A 27,561-nucleotide genomic window follows, 5' to 3' on the forward strand; every position below is an offset into this window, starting at 1 on the left:
ATTTTGTTAGTGTCTACAGAATTGTTTTTCGAAGCGAGAAAAGTAATTTCCATAGACATAGACATAGAGGGTTCATCATCATTTGTTTACTAACATTCTAAAGGCCCTATATACAAACACCTCAGGCAGAGTGAGGGCATACAACCACCTCTCTCCATTGTTCCATTCAAGCAGTGAGGTTAGACAAGGTTGCCCAATCTCACCATTCCTCTTCAACTTTGCCATCGATGACATTCTGGAAACAGCTCTGATGAATGTAAGTAACGGTGGTGTGGATCTGTTGCCTGGAGAAAGACTTCTCGACCTTGAGTATGCGGACGATATTGTCTTACTGTGCGATAATGCCCAAGGCATGCAATCCGCACTTAATCAGTTGACAATCAGTGTCCGTAGGTATGGTATGTGCTTTGCACCTTCGAAGTGCAAAGTACTTCTACAAGACTGGCAGGATTCCAATCCTGTACTCACCCTGGATGGTGAGCAGATAGACGTAGTCGAGAAGTTCGTGTATCTGGATAGCTGCATAAGTGCTGGTGGGGGTGTGAGTGATGAGATCAATGCACGTATAGTGAAAGCCAGAGCGGCTTATGCCAATCTGGGCCACCTCTGGCGCCTTCGTGATGTTAGTCTGGCTGTAAAAGGTCGGATCTACAACGCGTCGGTGAGAGCAGTTCTGCTCTATGCTTGTGAAACCTGGTCTCTCCGAGTTGAGGATGTTAGACGACTGTGTTCGATCATCGTTGTCTCCAAAGGATTGCTGACATTCAGTGGCAACACCATGTCAGTAATGCAGAGGTTCGGCATCGTGTGTTTGGGCACAGAGATGATAATGCAATTGGTGTCACCATCTTGAAACACCGACTTCGGTGGCTTGGAAATGTGCTACGAATGTCGTCCCAGAGAATTCCACGGCGTGCATTATTTGCCGACTCTGGGACTGGTTGGAAGAAGCGGAGAGGTGGTCAGTGCATGACATGGTGTCGTGGCATGAAAGAAAGCTGCAAAGGACTGGCTTCTGTTGGTCCTTCACGACTCGCTGGTTAGGGTCTGAGAGATGGTGCTACACAGTGGCTAGAGACGTTATCAGATGTGGCTCAGAATAGAAGCCAGTGGCGATCCTGCTGTAACCTTCTTTTACTTTCTTCATAAAAAGTGGTTGCTTCTTCCTTAACCGAAAGATCTCTTCTGATTGTACCTGTCTGTTTCCCCCATTATCATTATTATTATTACACTACCTTACACTAATCTGTTCGTTATTGTTCTTTTTTCAACACTCCTTACCTTTCTTTTTCCCTTCTCTCCAAATTCTCATTTTTTGTGTGTCGCATCTATATTTGGTACCCTCTTGTACCAATATTTATGTGTTCAAATAAATAAATAAATAAAATCGTATACACCTATGGTCGAATACCAGTAACCTACAAATGTCCTCTACTCTTAATGACCATGTTTCACATCCATAAAGTAGAATGGAGTGGACTGCTGCACAGTAAACTTGCTCTTTGGTTGGGAGACGGATATCTCGCCTACTCCACAAGTGACACAAGTTGACAAAAGACAATCAAGCCCTTTAAAATCCTTGCCAAGATTTCGTTAGACACCAGACCCTCAGTGGTGATGAGACTACCAAGATAAGTGAAACGGTCAATGTGTCCAACCAGTTCATCCCCTATCATTAATTCGGGAGGTGACGCAACCCAATCCTGAAGTAACATTTTACGTCTGCAGGGAGAGAACCAGATCCCAAACATGGTTGTATTGTCGTTTAAGGTGGTCAGAAGACTGCATTTTGTTAGTGTCTACAGAATTGTTTTTCGAAGCGAGAAAAGTAATTTCCATAGACATAGACATAGAGGGTTCATCATCATTTGTTTACTAACATTCTAAAGGCCCTATATAAAAACACCTCAGGCAGAGTGAGGGCATACAACCACCTCTCTCCATTGTTCCATTCGAGCAGTGGGGTTAGGCAGGGTTGCCCAATCTCACCATTCCTCTTCAACTTTGCCATCGATGACATTCTGGAAACAGCTCTGATGAATGTAAGTAACGGTGGTGTGGATCTGTTGCCTGGAGAAAGACTTCTCGACCTTGAGTATGCGGACGATATTGTCTTACTGTGCGATAATGCCCAAGGCATGCAATCCGCACTTAATCAGTTGACAATCAGTGTCCGTAGGTATGGTATGTGCTTTGCACCTTCGAAGTGCAAAGTACTTCTACAAGACTGGCAGGATTCCAATCCTGTACTCACCCTGGATGGTGAGCAGATAGACGTAGTCGAGAAGTTCGTGTATCTGGATAGCTGCATAAGTGCTGGTGGGGGTGTGAGTGATGAGATCAATGCACGTATAGTGAAAGCCAGAGCGGCTTATGCCAATCTGGGCCACCTCTGGCGCCTTCGTGATGTTAGTCTGGCTGTAAAAGGTCGGATCTACAACGCGTCGGTGAGAGCAGTTCTGCTCTATGCTTGTGAAACCTGGTCTCTCCGAGTTGAGGATGTTAGACGACTCTCTGTGTTCGATCATCGTTGTCTCCAAAGGATTGCTGACATTCAGTGGCAACACCATGTCAGTAATGCAGAGGTTCGGCATCGTGTGTTTGGGCACAGAGATGATAATGCAATTGGTGTCACCATCTTGAAACACCGACTTCGGTGGCTTGGAAATGTGCTACGAATGTCGTCCCAGAGAATTCCACGGCGTGCATTATTTGCCGACTCTGGGACTGGTTGGAAGAAGCGGAGAGGTGGTCAGTGCATGACATGGTGTCGTGGCATGAAAGAAAGCTGCAAAGGACTGGCTTCTGTTGGTCCTTCACGACTCGCTGGTTAGGGTCTGAGAGATGGTGCTACACAGTGGCTAGAGACGTTATCAGATGTGGCTCAGAATAGAAGCCAGTGGCGATCCTGCTGTAACCTTCTTTTACTTTCTTCATAAAAAGTGGTTGCTTCTTCCTTAACCGAAAGATCTCTTCTGATTGTACCTGTCTGTTTCCCCATTATCATTATTATTATTACACTACCTTACACTAATCTGTTCGTTATTGTTCTTTTTTCAACACTCCTTACCTTTCTTTTTCCCTTCTCTCCAAATTCTCATTTTTTGTGTGTCGCATCTATATTTGGTACCCTCTTGTACCAATATTTATGTGTTCAAATAAATAAATAAATAAAATCGTATACACCTATGGTCGAATACCAGTAACCTACAAATGTCCTCTACTCTTAATGACCATGTTTCACATCCATAAAGTAGAATGGAGTGGACTGCTGCACAGTAAACTTGCTCTTTGGTTGGGAGACGGATATCTCGCCTACTCCACAAGTGACACAAGTTGACAAAAGACAATCAAGCCCTTTAAAATCCTTGCCAAGATTTCGTTAGACACCAGACCCTCAGTGGTGATGAGACTACCAAGATAAGTGAAACGGTCAATGTGTCCAACCAGTTCATCCCCTATCATTAATTCGGGAGGTGACGCAACCCAATCCTGAAGTAACATTTTACGTCTGCAGGGAGAGAACCAGATCCCAAACATGGTTGTATTGTCGTTTAAGGTGGTCAGAAGACTGCATTTTGTTAGTGTCTACAGAATTGTTTTTCGAAGCGAGAAAAGTAATTTCCATAGACATAGACATAGAGGGTTCATCATCATTTGTTTACTAACATTCTAAAGGCCCTATATAAAAACACCTCAGGCAGAGTGAGGGCATACAACCACCTCTCTCCATTGTTCCATTCGAGCAGTGGGGTTAGGCAGGGTTGCCCAATCTCACCATTCCTCTTCAACTTTGCCATCGATGACATTCTGGAAACAGCTCTGATGAATGTAAGTAACGGTGGTGTGGATCTGTTGCCTGGAGAAAGACTTCTCGACCTTGAGTATGCGGACGATATTGTCTTACTGTGCGATAATGCCCAAGGCATGCAATCCGCACTTAATCAGTTGACAATCAGTGTCCGTAGGTATGGTATGTGCTTTGCACCTTCGAAGTGCAAAGTACTTCTACAAGACTGGCAGGATTCCAATCCTGTACTCACCCTGGATGGTGAGCAGATAGACGTAGTCGAGAAGTTCGTGTATCTGGATAGCTGCATAAGTGCTGGTGGGGGTGTGAGTGATGAGATCAATGCACGTATAGTGAAAGCCAGAGCGGCTTATGCCAATCTGGGCCACCTCTGGCGCCTTCGTGATGTTAGTCTGGCTGTAAAAGGTCGGATCTACAACGCGTCGGTGAGAGCAGTTCTGCTCTATGCTTGTGAAACCTGGTCTCTCCGAGTTGAGGATGTTAGACGACTGTGTTCGATCATCGTTGTCTCCAAAGGATTGCTGACATTCAGTGGCAACACCATGTCAGTAATGCAGAGGTTCGGCATCGTGTGTTTGGGCACAGAGATGATAATGCAATTGGTGTCACCATCTTGAAACACCGACTTCGGTGGCTTGGAAATGTGCTACGAATGTCGTCCCAGAGAATTCCACGGCGTGCATTATTTGCCGACTCTGGGACTGGTTGGAAGAAGCGGAGAGGTGGTCAGTGCATGACATGGTGTCGTGGCATGAAAGAAAGCTGCAAAGGACTGGCTTCTGTTGGTCCTTCACGACTCGCTGGTTAGGGTCTGAGAGATGGTGCTACACAGTGGCTAGAGACGTTATCAGATGTGGCTCAGAATAGAAGCCAGTGGCGATCCTGCTGTAACCTTCTTTTACTTTCTTCATAAAAAGTGGTTGCTTCTTCCTTAACCGAAAGATCTCTTCTGATTGTACCTGTCTGTTTCCCCATTATCATTATTATTATTACACTACCTTACACTAATCTGTTCGTTATTGTTCTTTTTCAACACTCCTTACCTTTCTTTTTCCCTTCTCTCCAAATTCTCATTTTTTGTGTGTCGCATCTATATTTGGTACCCTCTTGTACCAATATTTATGTGTTCAAATAAATAAATAAATAAAATCGTATACACCTATGGTCGAATACCAGTAACCTACAAATGTCCTCTACTCTTAATGACCATGTTTCACATCCATAAAGTAGAATGGAGTGGACTGCTGCACAGTAAACTTGCTCTTTGGTTGGGAGACGGATATCTCGCCTACTCCACAAGTGACACAAGTTGACAAAAGACAATCAAGCCCTTTAAAATCCTTGCCAAGATTTCGTTAGACACCAGACCCTCAGTGGTGATGAGACTACCAAGATAAGTGAAACGGTCAATGTGTCCAACCAGTTCATCCCCTATCATTAATTCGGGAGGTGACGCAACCCAATCCTGAAGTAACATTTTACGTCTGCAGGGAGAGAACCAGATCCCAAACATGGTTGTATTGTCGTTTAAGGTGGTCAGAAGACTGCATTTTGTTAGTGTCTACAGAATTGTTTTTCGAAGCGAGAAAAGTAATTTCCATAGACATAGACATAGAGGGTTCATCATCATTTGTTTACTAACATTCTAAAGGCCCTATATAAAAACACCTCAGGCAGAGTGAGGGCATACAACCACCTCTCTCCATTGTTCCATTCGAGCAGTGGGGTTAGGCAGGGTTGCCCAATCTCACCATTCCTCTTCAACTTTGCCATCGATGACATTCTGGAAACAGCTCTGATGAATGTAAGTAACGGTGGTGTGGATCTGTTGCCTGGAGAAAGACTTCTCGACCTTGAGTATGCGGACGATATTGTCTTACTGTGCGATAATGCCCAAGGCATGCAATCCGCACTTAATCAGTTGACAATCAGTGTCCGTAGGTATGGTATGTGCTTTGCACCTTCGAAGTGCAAAGTACTTCTACAAGACTGGCAGGATTCCAATCCTGTACTCACCCTGGATGGTGAGCAGATAGACGTAGTCGAGAAGTTCGTGTATCTGGATAGCTGCATAAGTGCTGGTGGGGGTGTGAGTGATGAGATCAATGCACGTATAGTGAAAGCCAGAGCGGCTTATGCCAATCTGGGCCACCTCTGGCGCCTTCGTGATGTTAGTCTGGCTGTAAAAGGTCGGATCTACAACGCGTCGGTGAGAGCAGTTCTGCTCTATGCTTGTGAAACCTGGTCTCTCCGAGTTGAGGATGTTAGACGACTCTCTGTGTTCGATCATCGTTGTCTCCAAAGGATTGCTGACATTCAGTGGCAACACCATGTCAGTAATGCAGAGGTTCGGCATCGTGTGTTTGGGCACAGAGATGATAATGCAATTGGTGTCACCATCTTGAAACACCGACTTCGGTGGCTTGGAAATGTGCTACGAATGTCGTCCCAGAGAATTCCACGGCGTGCATTATTTGCCGACTCTGGGACTGGTTGGAAGAAGCGGAGAGGTGGTCAGTGCATGACATGGTGTCGTGGCATGAAAGAAAGCTGCAAAGGACTGGCTTCTGTTGGTCCTTCACGACTCGCTGGTTAGGGTCTGAGAGATGGTGCTACACAGTGGCTAGAGACGTTATCAGATGTGGCTCAGAATAGAAGCCAGTGGCGATCCTGCTGTAACCTTCTTTTACTTTCTTCATAAAAAGTGGTTGCTTCTTCCTTAACCGAAAGATCTCTTCTGATTGTACCTGTCTGTTTCCCCATTATCATTATTATTATTACACTACCTTACACTAATCTGTTCGTTATTGTTCTTTTTCAACACTCCTTACCTTTCTTTTTCCCTTCTCTCCAAATTCTCATTTTTGTGTGTCGCATCTATATTTGGTACCCTCTTGTACCAATATTTATGTGTTCAAATAAATAAATAAATAAAATCGTATACACCTATGGTCGAATACCAGTAACCTACAAATGTCCTCTACTCTTAATGACCATGTTTCACATCCATAAAGTAGAATGGAGTGGACTGCTGCACAGTAAACTTGCTCTTTGGTTGGGAGACGGATATCTCGCCTACTCCACAAGTGACACAAGTTGACAAAAGACAATCAAGCCCTTTAAAATCCTTGCCAAGATTTCGTTAGACACCAGACCCTCAGTGGTGATGAGACTACCAAGATAAGTGAAACGGTCAATGTGTCCAACCAGTTCATCCCCTATCATTAATTCGGGAGGTGACGCAACCCAATCCTGAAGTAACATTTTACGTCTGCAGGGAGAGAACCAGATCCCAAACATGGTTGTATTGTCGTTTAAGGTGGTCAGAAGACTGCATTTTGTTAGTGTCTACAGAATTGTTTTTCGAAGCGAGAAAAGTAATTTCCATAGACATAGACATAGAGGGTTCATCATCATTTGTTTACTAACATTCTAAAGGCCCTATATACAAACACCTCAGGCAGAATGAGGGCATACAACCACCTCTCTCCATTGTTCCATTCAAGCAGTGAGGTTAGACAAGGTTGCCCAATCTCACCATTCCTCTTCAACTTTGCCATCGATGACATTCTGGAAACAGCTCCGATGGATGTAAGTAATGGCGGCACCAAACGAGGAAGAAGTCCGCAAGGAACTCCAACTCTTGAAGCGTTACAAATCACCTGGCCCAGATGACTTACCTCCGGCTCTTTTTAATGATGGTGGTGACTTTTTGTCTAAGGAATTGACGACGTTGTTTACAAAGGTTTGGGAACTAGAGAGTGTACCAACGTCATGGAATGAGTCGATAGTTGTCCCTATCTTTAAAAAGGGTTCACGTCGTTCCTGTAACAACTATCGGGGATAAGTCTACTTCCGATTGCGTCCAAGCTATTGGCTTCCGTCATACTTCGTAGGTTGTTCGAAACCCGAGAAAGATTGACTCGCGAGGAGCAGGCTGGGTTTCGTTCTGGTCGAGGATGTATTGATCATATCTTCACCCTCCGCCAAATGTTAGAACACCGCCATACTTTTCAAAGGCCAACAATCGTAGTGTTTCTTGACATCAGGGCTGCCTTCGATTCGTTGGACAGGACTGTTCTCTGGGATTGTCTATTGAAGAAGGGTGTGCCTGAGAAGTTTATTAACATCCTAGAAGCCCTATATAAAAACACCTCAGGCAGAGTGAGGGCATACAACCACCTCTCTCCATTGTTCCATTCGAGCAGTGGGGTTAGGCAGGGTTGCCCAATCTCACCATTCCTCTTCAACTTTGCCATCGATGACATTCTGGAAACAGCTCTGATGAATGTAAGTAACGGTGGTGTGGATCTGTTGCCTGGAGAAAGACTTCTCGACCTTGAGTATGCGGACGATATTGTCTTACTGTGCGATAATGCCCAAGGCATGCAATCCGCACTTAATCAGTTGACAATCAGTGTCCGTAGGTATGGTATGTGCTTTGCACCTTCGAAGTGCAAAGTACTTCTACAAGACTGGCAGGATTCCAATCCTGTACTCACCCTGGATGGTGAGCAGATAGACGTAGTCGAGAAGTTCGTGTATCTGGATAGCTGCATAAGTGCTGGTGGGGGTGTGAGTGATGAGATCAATGCACGTATAGTGAAAGCCAGAGCGGCTTATGCCAATCTGGGCCACCTCTGGCGCCTTCGTGATGTTAGTCTGGCTGTAAAGGTCGGATCTACAACGCGTCGGTGAGAGCAGTTCTGCTCTATGCTTGTGAAACCTGGTCTCTCCGAGTTGAGGATGTTAGACGACTCTCTGTGTTCGATCATCGTTGTCTCCAAAAGATTGCTGACATTCAGTGGCAACACCATGTCAGTAATGCAGAGGTTCGGCATCGTGTGTTTGGGCACAGAGATGATAATGCAATTGGTGTCACCATCTTGAAACACCGACTTCGGTGGCTTGGAAATGTGCTACGAATGTCGTCCCAGAGAATTCCACGGCGTGCATTATTTGCCGACTCTGGGACTGGTTGGAAGAAGCGGAGAGGTGGTCAGTGCATGACATGGTGTCGTGGCATGAAAGAAAGCTGCAAAGGACTGGCTTCTGTTGGTCCTTCACGACTCGCTGGTTAGGGTCTGAGAGATGGTGCTACACAGTGGCTAGAGACGTTATCAGATGTGGCTCAGAATAGAAGCCAGTGGCGATCCTGCTGTAACCTTCTTTTACTTTCTTCATAAAAAGTGGTTGTGTCTCCCTTACCTGAAAGATTTCTTCCGATTGTAACTTTGCGTTCCCTCATTTCTCACATACTACCTTACACCGATCTCCTCGTTATTGTTCTCTTTTTTTTGCGCTCCTTAGCTTTTTTTCTATTTCTCTTCGAATTCTCATTGTTCTGTGTGGCGCATATATATTGGCGCTCTCTTGTACCAATATTCATGTGTTCAAATAAATAAACTACAGAATTGATAGGTGGTCCAAAAATCATCCCATCAAGCTCGAAATACGATAAGGAGCAAAATTAAGTCAAACGTATACTGAAAAAGTCTATGTAGTGATCGTGAGCAATGAGAATAAAGGCAATGGAAAAAGTAGACATACATACAAAAAAACAGGTATTTACACTTCGGGAATTAGTGAAGCTGTTTAGGAAAGGGATGAGGCGATGATCCACCAAGTTCGAGAGATTGCAACGATGAGTAAAACGCTTAGAAGAACAGCTTAACTGCTTTTCAGTTACTGTTTAGTAGCCTACTGTTACCAAACCACTTGAATGGAATGTCAACAAAAGCCCCTGACTCTTGATGACGTTTGAAAGGTCACAGCTAATCGAGAGGTGAAGCTAAAAGCCCTGATGGATTAATCTCATGAATATGTGAGAATGATGGTTCAGTTCTGGTTATTGGATTGACCAGAACATCAGCTAGTCTGAGGGCTGGACGTAAACTTATATGACTGGTTTCAGTCGTTGATCATTCCAGTTCATTCAAAAGTGAAAATCTTCTTGTAATAATCACGGAGCAATCAGTTTGACTAATCTAGATTCCGAATTTTAAGCCACAATAATTATCCAACGCTTAATTAGGGCTAGTGAAGATCAAGTCTTGGAAAATCACACTAGATTAAGACTTGAGTGAGAATGTATCAACTAAGTATTTCTTAATTCGTCAGGTTATGGGACACAGATATTTACCGACTCCCGGCCAAAGTTGCATTTCTTGACCTTAATGTACCATTCTACTCCTAAGATCAACAGGTTTTGTGGCAGTCATTAAAAAATGTACTAAATATCTTAACTATGTACAGGTTCTCCAGTCGAAAACTACTGGTTGAGTCACAGTTTACGACAAACTATCGAAATTGATAAATTAAAGTTGTATTCGTCAGAGCTACTCGCTTCTACTAATTTTATTTAACTTCATCACCGAAATCCTTTAAAAGATAACACATCGTTTAACTTACCAGGAATACATCTTCTACCATACGATTCTCTTGCTGGTGCAGAGGAAATAGTTTTGTTCAGTGGAAAGATACTTCTTATAACCTCGAACAGCAATCCTGACATGTTTGAGGTACGTGTCAATCCCTTAAAATGCAAAATTTTGCTTTCCGACTGATATGTTTCAACGCCTGAATTGACGATAGAATATGAGACAATTGTGCTGACCACTTATCTTGGAAGCCTCATCAACCCTAGTGAGTTGGCGTTTGCCGAAATTTTGGCAAAAATTCAGAAAGCTTGGTAGACCTTTTACAACTTGTGTCACCCGTGACCCAGGCAAGATACCCGTCTGACAACTGAAATACGAGTACACTGCACAATAGTTTGCTTCATTCTACTTTGTGAATGTGAGACATGGATTTTGGAAATAGTGGATATTTGACTAGTATTCGACCAAAGAAACCCTTGAAGAGTTACTTCTTCATATCAGAACCATCGAGTTAGTGGTCCTGAGATTAGGCCCAGGGGACGGCCGAAGGGTGGAGAGAGTTCCTTTCTCTCCCTCAAAATGCTTTTACGTGACCACGCGTATACAGCCGCTTCCAGGGACGTACTGCTCCCTGCCATCTCGTGACCGGGGGTATTGTTTACGAACTTGAGAGGACGAAAGGCGAATGTCCGGCGTTTTGACTAACTCGGTGGATATGGAGGACCCAGGATGAATAACACTAAAACTTCCTCGAAGCAAAAGTGAATCTTTACAGCAATACCAGTTGTAAAAATCACTACACTCCAAGAGACACAGTATTTCTGCTTTTAAAAACCCCTTGGCAACCTAAGAGGTATCCTATTTTAAGCTAGTCGGAAATTAATATGAGCCGTTACTAAGAACGCCCGGTAGCAACATGCTTAGAGTCAGTATTTCAACACAACTTTCAACGACAGGACCTAGAACAATTTAGTGAGAAACGACATGGTTTGAATATATTGATAAGTGTGATATATATATATATATATTCATATATATATACGAACAACACTCAAATAGATCAGTGTGATCCATATTATTTCAGGTTGCCAGTTTTTATACGAACGCTACTGTCAAGAATAGCACCTATGATTAAGTTTAAACAGACCCTATTAATTTCACTTTCGGTAAAGCTTTGGGCTAAATTTAAGTGTTGTTCTATCTCAAAAAATAGGGCTCTGGTGAGTGATAGTAAATGATGTGTTGCAGATTATCAATGGAAAACCAATGATGAACAAACATCGGCTAAACATATGTAGTGCACCTAGCGAAAGCAGAACGTAAGTTTATGAATACAGAAAAAGCTTCAAGGGTTTCGTAAAAGACTAGTCAAGTCGAATTGCAAATGATCACAAGTAGTTGCAAGAGTACTCTGGAGAAAATGCAGTTAACAGTTAACTAGAAACAAACAAAAATCACTCATATAACATAGCCTGTTATTTTCTATCAAAGCAAAAAGAAAGTAATAAGGTTACGCTTGTCCATTTTAAAGTCTTTTACGTGAAAATAAATACAAATTAGACGAGTGTATTGTATAAAACCAACCAACAACCGCTTACCCACAAGTAGCGCAAAAACTTGACTTTCGTTTCGACTCAATTTCCAAGGCACTTGCTCAAATGGTCTACATGGTTCTAAATGGGATGAAGAAAGATTTAATTTAACTAGCTCCCCTGTCTTAAAGCATTGGTTACCGACACCTTCTATTAGGTTTGTGGAACAAGCAGAGTTACGAGTATTATTGGTGAATATGTGTGACCATAAATCCTGAGTTTCAGTTTCATTTTAAAAGGGACTGGAAGCTTGTTGGCCTGTGTTAGTCCTGGCAATGATGGTCTCTCAGTTGACCCGACTTTCTTTCGAGAGAGCCGATAGATGGAGCTTCAATCACGTGTTGAGTTAATGGATCCCACTCGTTCATGATTCTGCAGTGACTTACTTTTATCACGAGAACGGTTTAATGGTTTAATGAAAACAATTATTATTATAACCAACTGTACCAGTTGTTGTTTTACCGTGCTCGTTTTTTTAACTGTGCTAACGACAGACATATTGTGCTTCTATTATCCTCCATCACTGTTTCGCAGTTCGTGACCCCGTTCGCACGCATTTTCTCCTGCCGATTCCGCTTGCACCTTTTCTTGGCACGATCTCGGTATTCATTCGATACCACGAGATCGCCAATGAATAAATCTGGTTACATTCAATCTTCGATTTCTGATTTATTCGGCAAGTGTTTCTTTGTAGTGGTTTTCATAGTCAACTGAGACTCGACACCACGCTACAATTCAATGGGAAAGTCCATAATCAGCTGACAGGTTATTTGTTCTAGGGTTGTTAAATATTTTGGAGTGTCCTCGTAAATTCTCTATTTTGGAAGACAATGAAACTGGGGGCATATGAGATGCAAATTTATCACTAAGTAATTCGAAAACCGTAATCGATATGACAAGGGGAATAGGTTTAGTTTGGCTAGTCGAGCATCATACGTAAGCTTCTCCATTCCGGGAATCCGCTTAATTGCTAATAGCTGAATCTTTTCTAAAAGCCCATGTCATTTTTTAAACATGGGATAGCCGCCTGTATGCAATACTCAAGTTTAGGACGCACGTTAACGACCTTGTAAGTTTCTCTAGACGGTTCATACCATACTGCGCGTCACTTATGTAACCTCTGATTAACCGGCTTCGGGGAAATACGAAATCCATCAATTCGGACGATACCACTAGGAAAACATTTTCCACAGTTAAGGAACTTATCGCTAAAGCAACAATGCTCGCACATCAGGACACCGAAGCACCAATTAGTATCGCATTAGACGCATCCGACTCAGCAATCGGAGGAGTCTTACAACAATGCGTTAACCACGCCAGGCAACCTTTGACATTTTTCTCAAGACGGTTGCTATATACTGAATCGAGGTACAGCAATTTTGGTAGGAAACTCTTAGCTATGTATTGTGCTGTACGGCATTTTCAACACTATATAGAGGGCCAAGAATTCGCTCTTTTTACCGATCAAAAACCTATAACCTTCTGTTTAAGCTCACCTTCAGACAAGTACTTACCTCGAGAGTCTCGACAACTGGACTATGTTTCGCAATTTACTTCAGACATACAATATATGTCTGGAGCAAACAATGTAGTTGAAGACGCCTTGTATCCCGTAACCTCCCTGAACAGTTTCCAAGGAATCAGGTGTTTACCAACGACAAACTCGTTGGGCTGAAACTTCTGGCTGGCGACGTCTTAGGGTCATAACCACCCTGCTAGGGTGGGGAGAATGATCTGTAGCGGCAAATAAGTCTCCAAAATCAACAGCGCTGTAAGTCTTCGACATCAGATGCTGAACACATTAGTTTCAATGGACTCACATATCTGAAGGCGCTCGGTCATGAATCCTCACCAGATCACGAGTAGGAACGCCGTACTCAACATCCCTTGCAACTGCTAGCCAGATTAGATCAATCGATCTTCGATATATTGATAATCTATCAAATATATCTTCTAACCTTCTCGCTTCTATCTTTTGATTTCATTTGGTGGATACGATTCATATTAGAAAGTGTTACTGGTTGAAGCATTGTCGAACTCCAAACACCAGTGGCATTTTCATTACAAAGTCAAAAACGTTTAAGCGTCGACATGACCTACTATGGCGTTCTTTTGATTTTTTTGACAATCGACTCAGTGTTGCGGGTAGATTAAAGCATAAAATAAAGGGTTTCGCAACGAAGTTAGCTAGTTCCTATAGTAACCCAGGATGCAATTCATTGGGTGTCATGGATTTGCCTATATCAAGCTTATCTAGCAGACGGAATACAACGAGTTCTTTAATGGTCACGTTGTCCAGTGTCTGTGGGGGATTTGTATGGTCTAACGGGAGGGATGTTTCTACGGTATATACATTGCTAACGTATTTAACATTCGTTTATTTTCTATGTTACATCTTTTTCAGCATAACATTGACTGATTTCAGTGTAATGTTTATTCGCGATAGTATTCCTTGCATTAATTTACTATAAACTTCGTAAGTTGTAGTGACTCCATGCATTCGGCCTATGTGTGATAACTGCTAGCAAATCATCAAGTGTAAAATCAATGCATAAATGCTTGTATTTGTGTATCAATTCGATTTATTTCCGGGGTCAAATAAGTCGTGACCAATGGAGCTAATCCGTGTCGGGTAGAGACAGGTATCTACCTCAGTACAATGGAAGGTGGTCGCGCAATTTCGTGGATTGGTTGATGTTAGGCACTAATACCAGCGGATGCCGGCTCAGTGGTCTAATGGTTAAGTGCTCAGGCGCGAAGCCAGTAGGTCCTGGGTTCGAATCCCGCGGGGTGCGGGATCGTGGATGCGCACTGCTGAGGAGTCCCATACTAGGACGAAACGGTCGTCCAGTGCTTCCAGGTTTCCAACGGTGGTCTAACATCAATTAATTCATGATCTCAACCAAAAACTTAACAATCTCCACAACCCCCATTCTGATAAGTCTATGTCGTTGGTTTTTGTGTTTTCACAATGCAGTGCCTGGCTCTGGATTTTAGAATTAAGCACTAGTCAGTTCAACATTTCGTAGATATAACATTGATAGACATAGTAGTCGTCTTCTACTAGTGATGAAGCATTACTCTCTCCCCATAGTATTGGAATATTTCCTCTTCTTTGGTCATTTGGTTTATATACAAATCTATAGATTTCTTAACAACTTCTTCGTACAACCTCCTAGGGTCGCGGAACAAGTATTCCGAGCTTCTCGATATTGAGATTTTGTCTTATCAGCATCTTCATACTAAACCATGGTTGAGAGTTTCTCGGACGCCTTTGTGTAGTCCAAGGGATGTGGGGTGCAGGGACGCTTAAGTATAAATTTCCAAATATATCACAAGCTGTTTTAGTTGAGGACCCTGGCTCTTTAGTCCAATCTACTGATAATACTGAGTGTATAGTTTCTTTTATATTTGCTTGCCAGAAGTAAGATTTGGTTTGAGCTGACGCGTCCTCGTTTTTGGCGACTATATTATTATTATATGGAAGTCAAAGGTTCGAACTGCATGATCACTTTTACCTAGGTGTGGGATGCAATTGGGATTCGCGAGGTCATCCTCATAATGGGTCAGTATAAGATCTAGGAAGGATGACTCAGCACCCGTGTCGTACCTAGTCGCTTCTTTCGCATGTCGCACTAAGGCACATTTGATAACTGCATCAACTAATTCCTGCTCGAAGGAGTTTTCTGACAATTCATTTCTAAGATTTTCCACTCTACCGAAGGTGCACTAAAGTCTTCTAGGATTAGATATCGACCACTTTGTGACCGATTATTGAAACTGTTAAGCAAGACCCAATTTAACTCACAGCTTTGACTGCAGTAAACCAAACTAATCCACAGCTCATGAACCTCGCATTTCAAGCGGCAACTAACTAATTCAAACGTCCTACTCTCATGGGATAAACTTATTGAGTAAGCTTCGAGCACTTGTGTAACAGATCCGAGGCCTACTTAAATGGCTTTGTGCTGCAGACAGAGTGGTTTCGGTCTAATTCTTTCTCGAAGCTTCATGACCTAAAAGCTTACAATTTTCAGGTCCTTTTCGGCAGCGTCTAACCTAAGCTTTGTTTTTTTGGCTTCTTGTCTTTTTACACAGTCTGTGAGCGACAAGTCCTTACGGACAATGACTACTAAACGCTTTAGTCTATGTCCATTCTGTAATATCAAGTCCCGTTCATTAGACTTCAAGAGTACATTAAGCAGCCTGGTTTGATTTTTTTTCATGTCCGTTTGGCTACCTAGTCTATAAACCTTTAGCAAGGCGCAGATACTCTGAGGTATTAGCTGATTTATCAACACAATGTCATGCACCAAACTAGTTTTAGATTCTAGGCTTTCACTCTCCTTGATTCGATGAAAGATAAAAGATCTGTCACTGTGATCAGTTTTGATTTCACAGCAATTCTTGTGGGAGGTAGTGAGTAATTCACACGTATATTCAATAGCTGATCACTTAAGTATGAACTGTCTGGAGCTTTCACTTTTGACAGAATACCTATCATATCTTATTTCGTAGCACGATACTTATGACCACCCCTCCATAAAGATAGGGGAATCAAGGTACATGGTATTCAATCCTTCATACTGACTAAAAACTATTGTTCGTTTCTATAATGTGGTTGGCGGATTCGTAATCCATGAGTTGTCCTTGTTGTAACCATACTCTTGAACTGGGAATAAATTAGTGGATAGCAACAGATAATACAGTCCGTCGCCCACCAGAGCATCCATAAGGAAAGTGGGTACAGAAACTGAACTAAGTGGATGGTTGCTTGATGGGTTGTTATGTCGGCGTTCTATAAGGATTAGAGTAATGTATATCAGGTACCATTATTTCGGGATGACCCCTAGACTAAAGGAATTCGAGGAAATTGAACTAAGAGTTGTCGTCGTGTCTGAGACTGCTTCTCACAGTATAGTGAATCAGGTTATATTCAGTTTGAGAAGCATATTTGTGCGAAGCTGATATAGATTGTTGAACATCAGTCCTCAACTTAAGTTCAATCCCAATATACCTGCCATGATGTAGTAGACACACCTCTTTGATGTTGGTGGTCAGGGACAGCTGGAGCCCTAGTACATATTGCTTGATAGGGACCCTGTGACATCGCTGTTATCACTATTATTATTCACAAACATCTTATGGGTACATGAGTGTTGTGAAGAAACCATTTTGGGTATCTTTAGAAATGTAATAATATACAATTTTCAAGAATGTTAGCATTTTATTTGCCATATTTGAAAAAGAGAACAATAATAATAGAATAATAATAAATCAGGTTCTGTGTAATTGAGAAGAATATTGAATCGAGTTTAAAGAAGAAAAGGAAAAATATGGAAATAGAAATAAAGGAGACGTGAAATATGCAAATAATTTAATAGGCGCGTTTATGAACACAGAACAAAAATAAACGACAATGTATGTATCGTCAAATTAGTAAAAGATAATATAAAATAGAAAACAATTAAGAAAAAATAACCTATTATTGCAGTAAGATATGAAGCTAGAATAAAAGTTTGTGCAGTCATAGTTTGGAGCGATGCTATGAAAGTCTGCTTTATAACAACTATAAGCTTAATAGGTTGGGGAGCATGCTGTGAGCTAACAAATGTTGTAATTTGCAGATCATGCCTGTAAAAATGGCGTGTACCTGCTCATGCAGAGGTATATTATTATTATTAAAAAGTGAACAGGATAATGAAATATCAAAATGTATGAGTCATATATACATAGCGAAGATAACAGATGAATGGCTCAGTGAAAACAAAACAATTCGAGACAATTTAGAAATTTATCGTACTAAATCTGTAATCAGTAATACCAACTATTTATTAACTACACAGGAACGTCCATAAACAAAACCAAACACTATCATGACTACCAAACCGCATCAAAGATTCTCTGATTGGCAAGGATGTGAATAATGAAATTTTATAGCAGCTCAAGCTTCGTCGATCTCCACGAAACAGTCGTTAGATACGAGCCTCTGATGACAACAATATGGACAAGAATAATTTGTCTGGGACTTCTGGTCCAACACCCGAGAGTACACGTCGCCTTTACTTGCTAAAATGTTTGTGCGACTAGAGGAAGTAATGTGTACTGGACTACCGGGTGTGAACCGAGAGAAACTATTAATTTAGCACGTGACTTACCTACAGTCGTTGACTTCAACTCTCGATTAAATAAATGTAGATTGCTCGTATTTGTATTGAATGAGGTATTGTCCAGCTTATATTCTGGTTCTTTACATGTTGTCATAAATCAGACATCTGGAATAACGTAACCTCAGTCTGTGTAATGTATATCAATGGACTATTTAGTCTAGTAGTAGTACGATCTCCATCGGCGATAATTCTGGTGATCAGATATATTCAAAATCATGTGCTAACTAAGAATTTCCGAAACAGTTCAATTTAAGGCAGGTAGGACTGGATGGGCATAAATGAGCGTATTATATGTAGAATTAGTAATAAGCTTGCAATAAATTGAAGATGAGTCGTTGGATAGCGGAAATATCATATTCATCTCAGCTTAGACGGAAATTCGGATTCCCATAATCTGTTGTACGTCTTCTCCTTAGCTCCATTATGTGTCTGTTCAGCTGTGCATTGGGTATATGCTCTTTATGATCCAGAATGTTGTAACAGATGTTGTAACAGACTCACCTAGGTCCATGTAAAATATTCGGTCGTTGTGAACGGTTAGCATATGAACCGTAGTTTTATTGACCATTTTCAGAAGACCTTTTGTAGATTGTGGAAAATCAGTACCTCGACGACATGTACCATCGGAAGATTATAAACATCCCATATTTGGATGAATGGTCAGCATCCAATGTTGAAAACTTACAGAGCTATTTATTTTGATGATTTATTTACCGCTACAGTCTTTTTAAACGACTAATATGATAACTCAATCTACAAATCCAAATACGCATAACTAAGCGTTAGGTGTGGATCTTTGTAATTCCTTGGACTGTATTATAAGACAAATCGAAAAAACTAGGATCGTCTTTTTAACCTTGTGCGTTACGAAGCATCTCGCGGTAATTTAAAGCCTCATGGTCAGTTTGGGACTTATCTCCCTAGGAACCTCATTTTACCTCGATTCTCTCTCTTATTTGCATATTTCATTTTCAGACTTCAGTGTTTAGCTTGGTATATATCACTGAAGCAATTTCTTAATAATGCCCACCATTTTGCTAATATGACGCTCCACAAACTTCTGAATTGGGGAAATTTTTAAGAAAGCCGCTATAGGAATTTTCAAGGGGAATTTCACAGAACCCTAAGAAATTTCGCGATTTCACCCAATGTTTTCCCAGAACTTTTGACGACTCTGAATGAATCCATCTGTGTTCTGTAACTAAACCCCAATACTTTACCGCTTTTTGAGAACGATTTCCGGTTATCTCAAATACTGCACTCGAAAAAGAGCAAAATTAACGATGGTGCAAAAAGTGCTGTCGATTTGGTAATAAGTGCTTAAAAGTTTCTGTTCATTTATTCCATGTTTCCCCTGTTGACTTCGCGCAGTAAACGTAGTCGCGAAGCAATTTAACCACAATTAGTAATAAGAACTGCCATGTCGCGATAAATGAACGATGCCGTAATAAAAAAACTGGTGCGTTATAAATGAGAATGTTTATTAAGGTCTAATAAAGTATAAACTATCCATTAATACATTACTGCTTCAAACTCCTAACAATTGACCATGTGTTTTGGATGAGCAAATTAAGTTGGTGTTAAACTGTCATTCATGGTATTCTGCAAAAAGAAGAAAATTCTCAGCATTGCAAACGCAGTCTCAAGACAGCCAAGTTACTTGTAGTAAGCGAAGAAATGTCATAGCAATCATCCAACGTATGAATCCGTAATGCCATGTAAAAGGTTGATTACGTACCAACGGTATAACAATAATGTATTCTGAATAAGAAACAGTTAGGTATGTTAACACTTGAGAAGCCAGCTGAAAATCAGGTGGACAAGAAATAATCATTTCAGTATAAATTCTTATCAGATACAAATGTAAAAACAGAATACGGTAATTTAGTCACAGATCTTAAGTGCATTTAGCTCACCCTTTCTTTGAATCGCCATGCACACTTATTTACTCTATCTTTTGCGTCGTGTAAGAAAGCCTGGGGTTCAACTCTTATGGCTAGTGTTATTTCTTTTTCTGGACAGGTTGCACTTCGAAACCGTGAACACATCTACAAATATATTAAGACTGTGATGTAAACTTTTTTGAATCGCCCTGTAGAACCTGTAATCACTGATACTTATTTTACTCTTAGTCCTACATAAGTTATAGGTAATTGCCAGTTCCGGCGTCAAAACGTAAGCTAGATATGCTTTGGTAGATTTCCGAAGATCATCACATACGATCTCGGACAATTTGGTCACCTGAAATTTTATAAATACCTGTCACAACTTACAAACTGGTCACAAAACTTGTGCTCATCCAAAGCTGCTTCGTAAGTACGCATTTCCTCAGGTGTTTCCATTGGGAATGCGAAACTTGTAGTGTCTATGCTGTCGCTGTTCCTGTCTTTCACACCCATGGACGAGCTTTTCATGAAAGCAGTTAGTTTGTCAGTCTTGTTCGACAGATCACTTATTACTTTCAGTATCATTTTGCTGCCATTATTGTGCAACCTATTGGTATTATGTTTACATTTACTGCAACATACGGTTTACTAACTTCCTTTGAAGTAGATGAAAGCGTTAATGAGAAAACCTCTGTTTTTGATGAACTGCTTTATGAGTATGTATTCATAGATACTTACCTCGCTATAGGTGAAAAGTTCCCAGTCAAAATGTTGACAACTGAAAAGTCGACTGGGACGCATGCAGCTTCCATTTTCACAACTACTAGTTCTTCAGAGGTACACAAGTAGTCCTTCATCGTACGTGCGACAGCCCTAACAATAGATAAATTGCGTACTTTTATCAATTTACCTTTTCGGCTTCTCTGTTCTGCACGACAGCGTGTCATCCTCGTGTGCATTTGTGCTTTTTTATCCGAGTACTGTAGTAAAAGATACTTTCAGTTCCTCAGCTGTATGGTAGTCATCTGAAAACAATTACTTCAAAGTACTGTCAACTTATCACAATAATGCAATACAATTCACGCTCACAGGGAGAACCGACTATCGTAATCGATACTATTAAGAATATCGGTTATAAATTTAGAAATTATAAATTTATTACATTCATGAACTCAGTATCATTTGTAATGACTGCAGAACATTCGTAATTTGTAGAATATTATACAATTACAAAAATTGTAAACCTCGGTCGAACTTTCTTGTAATTATTATTATTATTTATTATTTTAACACATAGATATTGGTACAAGAAGGCACCAAATACATATGCGCCACACAAATCTCATTCGATGTGTGAGGGATGTAATACTGCCCGGGTGCCCAAACCGAAGCAGGTGGTTTTCTTAGGGGACCACACCCCGAGCCTTTGACCTAAAGGTCTAATCCACAAGGCACTGGAGCATCGTGATGAGATGCAGTCCCATGGAAGCCGGCGACCAACGACTGGTTCATGCACCATTTGTTCCCGCAGGATACTGGAGCCCATGTGCACCATTGGTTTGGAATCCGGTTAAAGCGCGGGACATCCGCATTTCGTCCGCTCATTTTTGTGAACAACACCCCCGCGACGAGAAGGCAGTGAGTAGGATTTCCCTGGCAGTGGTTGTATGCACGTGGCCATGTGAGAGCATTTGGAGAGGGAGAGCGGACTCTCCCCACTCTCGGCCGTACCAGGGCATCTGTGTATCAATGAGATACATGAGACTGATTCTGTATTAACTTTAAGCTCCGTGCAGATATAGGATGTACATCAGTTTAGTAACTTTGGTCTGGGCACCTCGGGCAGTATTACAGCCCTCACACAAGTCCATGATGAATACTTCTGGCTTCACTGTTATTGTGTGGCGCATATGTATTTGGTGCCCCCTGTACCAATGTTCATATGCTCAAACAAATAAATATAAAAATAAAGTTCAATAGCATCTTATCTTCCAGTGGGACTCATTTCTCACTGACTAGGAATGGTTCATTTCCAGTTATCTAACGCTATGACCATTATGCATATCGATAAACTCAGCTTTTTAAACAAGCCCTGATCACTGGTTTTTTTATGTAGCGACTCCGTACCGCATGTATCTGTCGACATACTAAAATATTTAAAGTTAAATTTTAGACTGTAATTAAGAGTCTCGATCGTCTAGAAATGTTTCGTAATTCACAACAGGATTCAGTGTCAGTTTCGCTGACATTTTTTGCTAATGGTTCGAATAATGTCAACACAGTTTTGATGCTTGTTTTCATGAGAAGGCGCTGACCAGGTTGTTGAGCGAAACGTTACAGTTATTTTCTGTTTCAGTCGCTGAAACTTTAACATATATAATTCTCTCCTATCACTCCATCCTCAGGTACTGTGAAACTATTCGTCCAAAGTTGGGTGTAAGTTCTTATAAAACAGAAGGAAATCTACTATTTTCATCTATTTGGCTCTGTTAAAATATCTTCACTTGGCCACCGAATACTCTAGTACGACCGAGAGTGGAGAGACTCCATTTCATCTCTCTAAATGATCTCACATGGCCATGCCGTATACAGCCATTTCTTGGGAAGTCCTACACTTTGACTTCTTGTGGAAAGCTAATATCCAGGACTTTAAACAGGTTGGTGGATACAGAACATTCGCCTAGAGGGGTTGGAAAACTCTGGTGCCGAATCAATGGTTTACATGGGCCCCAAGATCCTAAGGGAGCGAATTTCGTATGAACCTGTTATTTATTTGAACACATAAATATTGGTACAAAGGGGCACCAAATACATACATGCCACACAGGTGATCTGATTTGTATGTGGACTGTGATGCTGCTCGGGTGCCCAGACCGAAAGAGGTGGTTTTCTTTGGACGCCATACCCGGAGCCTTCGACCTAAAGGTCTGATCCACAAGGCAGTGGAGCAAATTTAGGAGGTACAGTCCCATGGTAGCCGGTGACAAACGATTGGTTTATACGCCATGGCCTGTGACGACTGATCCAAATGTTAGAACACCGTCATACTTATCACTGGCCAACAATCATAATGTTTCTTGACATCAGGGCTGCCTGAGAAGTTTATTAACATTCTAAAGGCCCTATATACAAACACCTCAGGCAGAGTGAGGGCATACAACCACCTCTCTCCATTGTTCCATTCAAGCAGTGAGGTTAGACAAGGTTGCCCAATCTCACCATTCCTCTTCAACTTTGCCATCGATGACATTCTGGAAACAGCTCCGATGGATGTAAGTAATGGCGGCACCAAACGAGGAAGAAGTCCGCAAGGAACTCCAACTCTTGAAGCGTTACAAATCACCTGGCCCAGATGACTTACCTCCGGCTCTTTTTAATGATGGTGGTGACTTTTTGTCTAAGGAATTGACGACGTTGTTTACAAAGGTTTGGGAACTAGAGAGTGTACCAACGTCATGGAATGAGTCGATAGTTGTCCCTATCTTTAAAAAGGGTTCACGTCGTTCCTGTAACAACTATCGGGGGATAAGTCTACTTCCGATTGCGTCCAAGCTATTGGCTTCCGTCATACTTCGTAGGTTGTTCGAAACCCGAGAAAGATTGACTCGCGAGGAGCAGGCTGGGTTTCGTTCTGGTCGAGGATGTATTGATCATATCTTCACCCTCCGCCAAATGTTAGAACACCGCCATACTTTTCAAAGGCCAACAATCGTAGTGTTTCTTGACATCAGGGCTGCCTTCGATTCGTTGGACAGGACTGTTCTCTGGGATTGTCTATTGAAGAAGGGTGTGCCTGAGAAGTTTATTAACATCCTAGAAGCCCTATATAAAAACACCTCAGGCAGAGTGAGGGCATACAACCACCTCTCTCCATTGTTCCATTCGAGCAGTGGGGTTAGGCAGGGTTGCCCAATCTCACCATTCCTCTTCAACTTTGCCATCGATGACATTCTGGAAACAGCTCTGATGAATGTAAGTAACGGTGGTGTGGATCTGTTGCCTGGAGAAAGACTTCTCGACCTTGAGTATGCGGACGATATTGTCTTACTGTGCGATAATGCCCAAGGCATGCAATCCGCACTTAATCAGTTGACAATCAGTGTCCGTAGGTATGGTATGTGCTTTGCACCTTCGAAGTGCAAAGTACTTCTACAAGACTGGCAGGATTCCAATCCTGTACTCACCCTGGATGGTGAGCAGATAGACGTAGTCGAGAAGTTCGTGTATCTGGATAGCTGCATAAGTGCTGGTGGGGGTGTGAGTGATGAGATCAATGCACGTATAGTGAAAGCCAGAGCGGCTTATGCCAATCTGGGCCACCTCTGGCGCCTTCGTGATGTTAGTCTGGCTGTAAAAGGTCGGATCTACAACGCGTCGGTGAGAGCAGTTCTGCTCTATGCTTGTGAAACCTGGTCTCTCCGAGTTGAGGATGTTAGACGACTCTCTGTGTTCGATCATCGTTGTCTCCAAAGGATTGCTGACATTCAGTGGCAACACCATGTCAGTAATGCAGAGGTTCGGCATCGTGTGTTTGGGCACAGAGATGATAATGCAATTGGTGTCACCATCTTGAAACACCGACTTCGGTGGCTTGGAAATGTGCTACGAATGTCGTCCCAGAGAATTCCACGGCGTGCATTATTTGCCGACTCTGGGACTGGTTGGAAGAAGCGGAGAGGTGGTCAGTGTATGACTTGATGTCGTGCTTCTGACTGCTTGTGTAATATATTTCTTTTTCCCAAACTTGAACTTCTCTCTCTAGTTAGCTGGGCGTGGACGCGTCGGAATAACTAGCTTATCTGTCATTGTGTCACATAGTCTTCGTTTCGTTCTCAGGTCAGTTGGACTCGTAATCTCTTCAAACATAGCATCCATCATGTGTACAAAACTTCTCAATAGGCCTGTCTATAAACAGTCTTGTAGTTGGCTGTGCAATAGATCGATCCCTTGACGCAGCAACATCTAATAATTTCGGCTGCTCTATTGATGGTTTTGTAATTCAGTCGTTCTCATAGCTAAGCTTTCTAACAGAGCCACCTCTTGTCAATAATGTGATCAATAAAATAGACTAGTTACTAATGAATTAATTATTTATTTAAACATAAATATTAGTACGAGGATGCACCAAACAGATATGTGCCACACAAATCGAACGATTTGTTTGATGGCTGGGATACTCCCCAGGTGTCCAAACCGAAGCAGGTGGTTTTCTTAGGGGGCCACATCCGGAGCCTTTGACGTAAAGGTCTGGTCCACAAGGCAATGGAGCAACTTTAGGGGATGCTGGTGACTAACGATTGGTTCGTACGCCATTTTTTCCTTCAGAAGACTGGGGCTCATATGCGCCGTTGGTTTGTAATCGGGGTTTTCCAATTCTCCCTGTCCTTCAACTCGGTTAAAGCGCCGGACATTCGCTTTTCGTCCGCTCAATTTCGTAAACAACACCCCCGCGACGAGAAGGCAGTGAGTAGGATTTCCCTGGCAGTGCTTGTATGCACGTGGCCATGTGAGAGCATTTGGAGAGGGAGAGCTGACTCCCCATTCCTGGCCGTACCAGGGCATTTGGGTTACTGATTAATTAATAGCATTTTCCTGTGTTATGTTCCAAAAATTTGTTTTCCTCTTCATAGTCGAAATTTTAGGTATTTCAGTTTCATGACTGTTTATTCCATCATGTTATTTTGTTTTGGTTACACTTAGGCCAAGTATTTGGTCCAGTTGATTCTATCTGGTGCTCGAGTTTTGGGCCGTGCCTTTGCCCAAGCTGTCAAAGAAGAATATGTTTCAAGTCAAAGAGTTGCTAACGCCCGTCGAAACAATGGGTCTGGTGGTCCTGAACAAAATACTTACGTCCAAAACGCTGGAATCTCACTAGAGGAAGCAAAACAAATATTGAATGTCAAAGATATTCACGATATAAGTACTTTAAATAAACACTATGAACACCTCTTTTCCTCCAACAGTAAAGATAAAGGTGGATCATTTTACTTACAATCTAAGGTATTCATCGGTACATTTTACAATCAATTTTTAATCCAAACGTCTATTTTGTTAGCTTATTAAACCATGATGGACAAAATTTTGTATAACATACCAAATTTTAAATTCTTACTTTTCATTGTGGTTTTATCATAAAACCGAACCATATTTATATGTATATTTAGTTTGGTCCAAAAGTTATAAATCATCATTGTGGTTGAACATTTCAGATAGTTGCCTAATAAACTTAGACATTTTTGTACACATTTGGTATTCTATAGTGCATCATCTCGAATAATTTGGTCAATAGAATTGTCGTCTAGATACTTTACGTCTAGCTTTGTCATGAGACACTAGTTATTTAAAACTATGCTCTTATCAATGCAATATCTGACTAGTTTTTTACTTTTAATGTTCTGTTACTCTTATTTAGGTATTTCGAGCGAAAGAGCGTATTGATGAGGAATTACAGTTTGAACAGTCGGAACGGCGACGAGATCCAGAATCTAGAAACAATAACCAATCAGGGACTTGAACAAATGTAAAAATCACTTTTTTTATTAGTTCTCTGTATTTAGGAATTTACAGATAAGTCAATATCGTATAAATTTATTGTACAGTATTAGTTGAAGAGAAATTAAAAATAAGCACGATTAATTTTACGTTGTTTCTTTATGGAGTACCATGAAGTGAAGAAATTTTATCGCTACGGAAGTTCTGCTGAATAATAAAGCTACTTTGAATCATAAACGAATATAAATAGCTTCTAATTACTGATTAGAGTTTTCAAGTAACACACTTATTTTCACAACAGTTTCTCATTGTAATTCACTTTGTCATGATACTTTTTTTCAAATACATAAATTCATACAATGTAAGAATTTAAATTCTCATATTTTAAGCTGATGTCTTGAAAACTTAACAGCATACAAAGGTTTTTGTGGTCAACTATAGGCTACGCTTATCAGAGAAAGTGTAAAACACAAGCAATTATTTTTTAAAGTACGATTTCTGTTAACTTAAATCCAGATTTATACGTGTGAAATTTCAAAAATACGTTTATTTAAGTTCTTGTTTTTAACAATTCACCTCTAAGTTCAAGTTGGATAACTGAATAAATATTTATGAAGACAGTAAATTCACTCACTGTCCATTCACATATTCTGACATACATGTAAGTCCGTTAGATAACCGTCAGTTTTAAGGGAAATATATTTCATAACGTATCTGCGTATCTTTGGATTATTTCACATTTGTTATATTATAATCTATCGTTATTTAAATAAAGTACGATAATATTTGCAAAATACAATAAATTCATTGTAATTCCTTGTTTTCTCCTGTGTTACGTGCTAATAGATTTTTGATAGTAACGTACTTATAAATTGAAAGATAAATTGAACATTAGAGAACAGTAACGTGCTTGAAAGGCGAAATTGTGGGAAATTTTAGACGAATTGAAATGGGTATTTATAAATAATTGGAATGATATGTAATGTTTTGGATCTTCTCGTTGTTGACATTAAAGACTGAAATTGGTCGGTCTGTTGGTATATTTTCATCCCCAGCAGATTGCCTTGGTATTAAGTTTCAGTTACCAGTCTTAATATATCTGGATTTCAGCAGTGAATATAAGAAAGTACGTTTCATCCTAGTTTGTACTTGTTATTCTGAAAAATTGTAAATCTTGGATATAAATTTACACTCGTCAGACAAGTTAGTGACTATCTAGACTCAGGGGAT

At 41.1% G+C, this 27,561-nt stretch overlaps 2 protein-coding genes across 3 annotated transcripts in view; one reads left to right on the forward strand and one right to left on the reverse strand.

Moving 5' to 3' along the window:
* Positions 1–11,925, reverse strand: part of MS3_00005388 (uncharacterized protein) — a 32,421-nt gene extending 20,496 nt beyond the window's left edge. Inside the window, exon 1 of the mRNA XM_051213453.1 lies at positions 11,790–11,925. The gene's annotated coding sequence lies outside the window, so the exon portion shown is untranslated. The remainder of the gene's footprint in view (positions 1–11,789) is intronic.
* A 6,875-nt stretch (positions 11,926–18,800) lies between these two features.
* PAM16_1 (mitochondrial import inner membrane translocase subunit TIM16) lies at positions 18,801–27,128 on the forward strand (the record flags this gene model as incomplete). 2 transcript variants are annotated; one of them, XM_051213454.1, is made up of 3 exons in its annotated part: positions 18,801–18,852; positions 25,540–25,839; positions 26,252–27,128. In XM_051213454.1, the coding sequence occupies 3 exons, from the start codon at positions 18,850–18,852 to the stop codon at positions 26,351–26,353; spliced, it is 405 nt and encodes a 134-aa protein (XP_051069439.1). In that variant the 3' UTR covers positions 26,354–27,128. The 2 variants fall into 2 exon arrangements, with proteins under 2 accessions (XP_051069439.1, XP_051069440.1); XM_051213455.1 differs by lacking the exon at positions 18,801–18,852 and having other exon boundaries at positions 25,540–27,128.
* Positions 27,129–27,561: the final 433 nt, after the last annotated feature.

Source organism: Schistosoma haematobium, chromosome 3, assembly GCF_000699445.3.
Source record: "Schistosoma haematobium chromosome 3, whole genome shotgun sequence".
In the NCBI taxonomy this organism is placed as follows: Eukaryota; Metazoa; Platyhelminthes; class Trematoda; order Strigeidida; family Schistosomatidae; genus Schistosoma; species Schistosoma haematobium.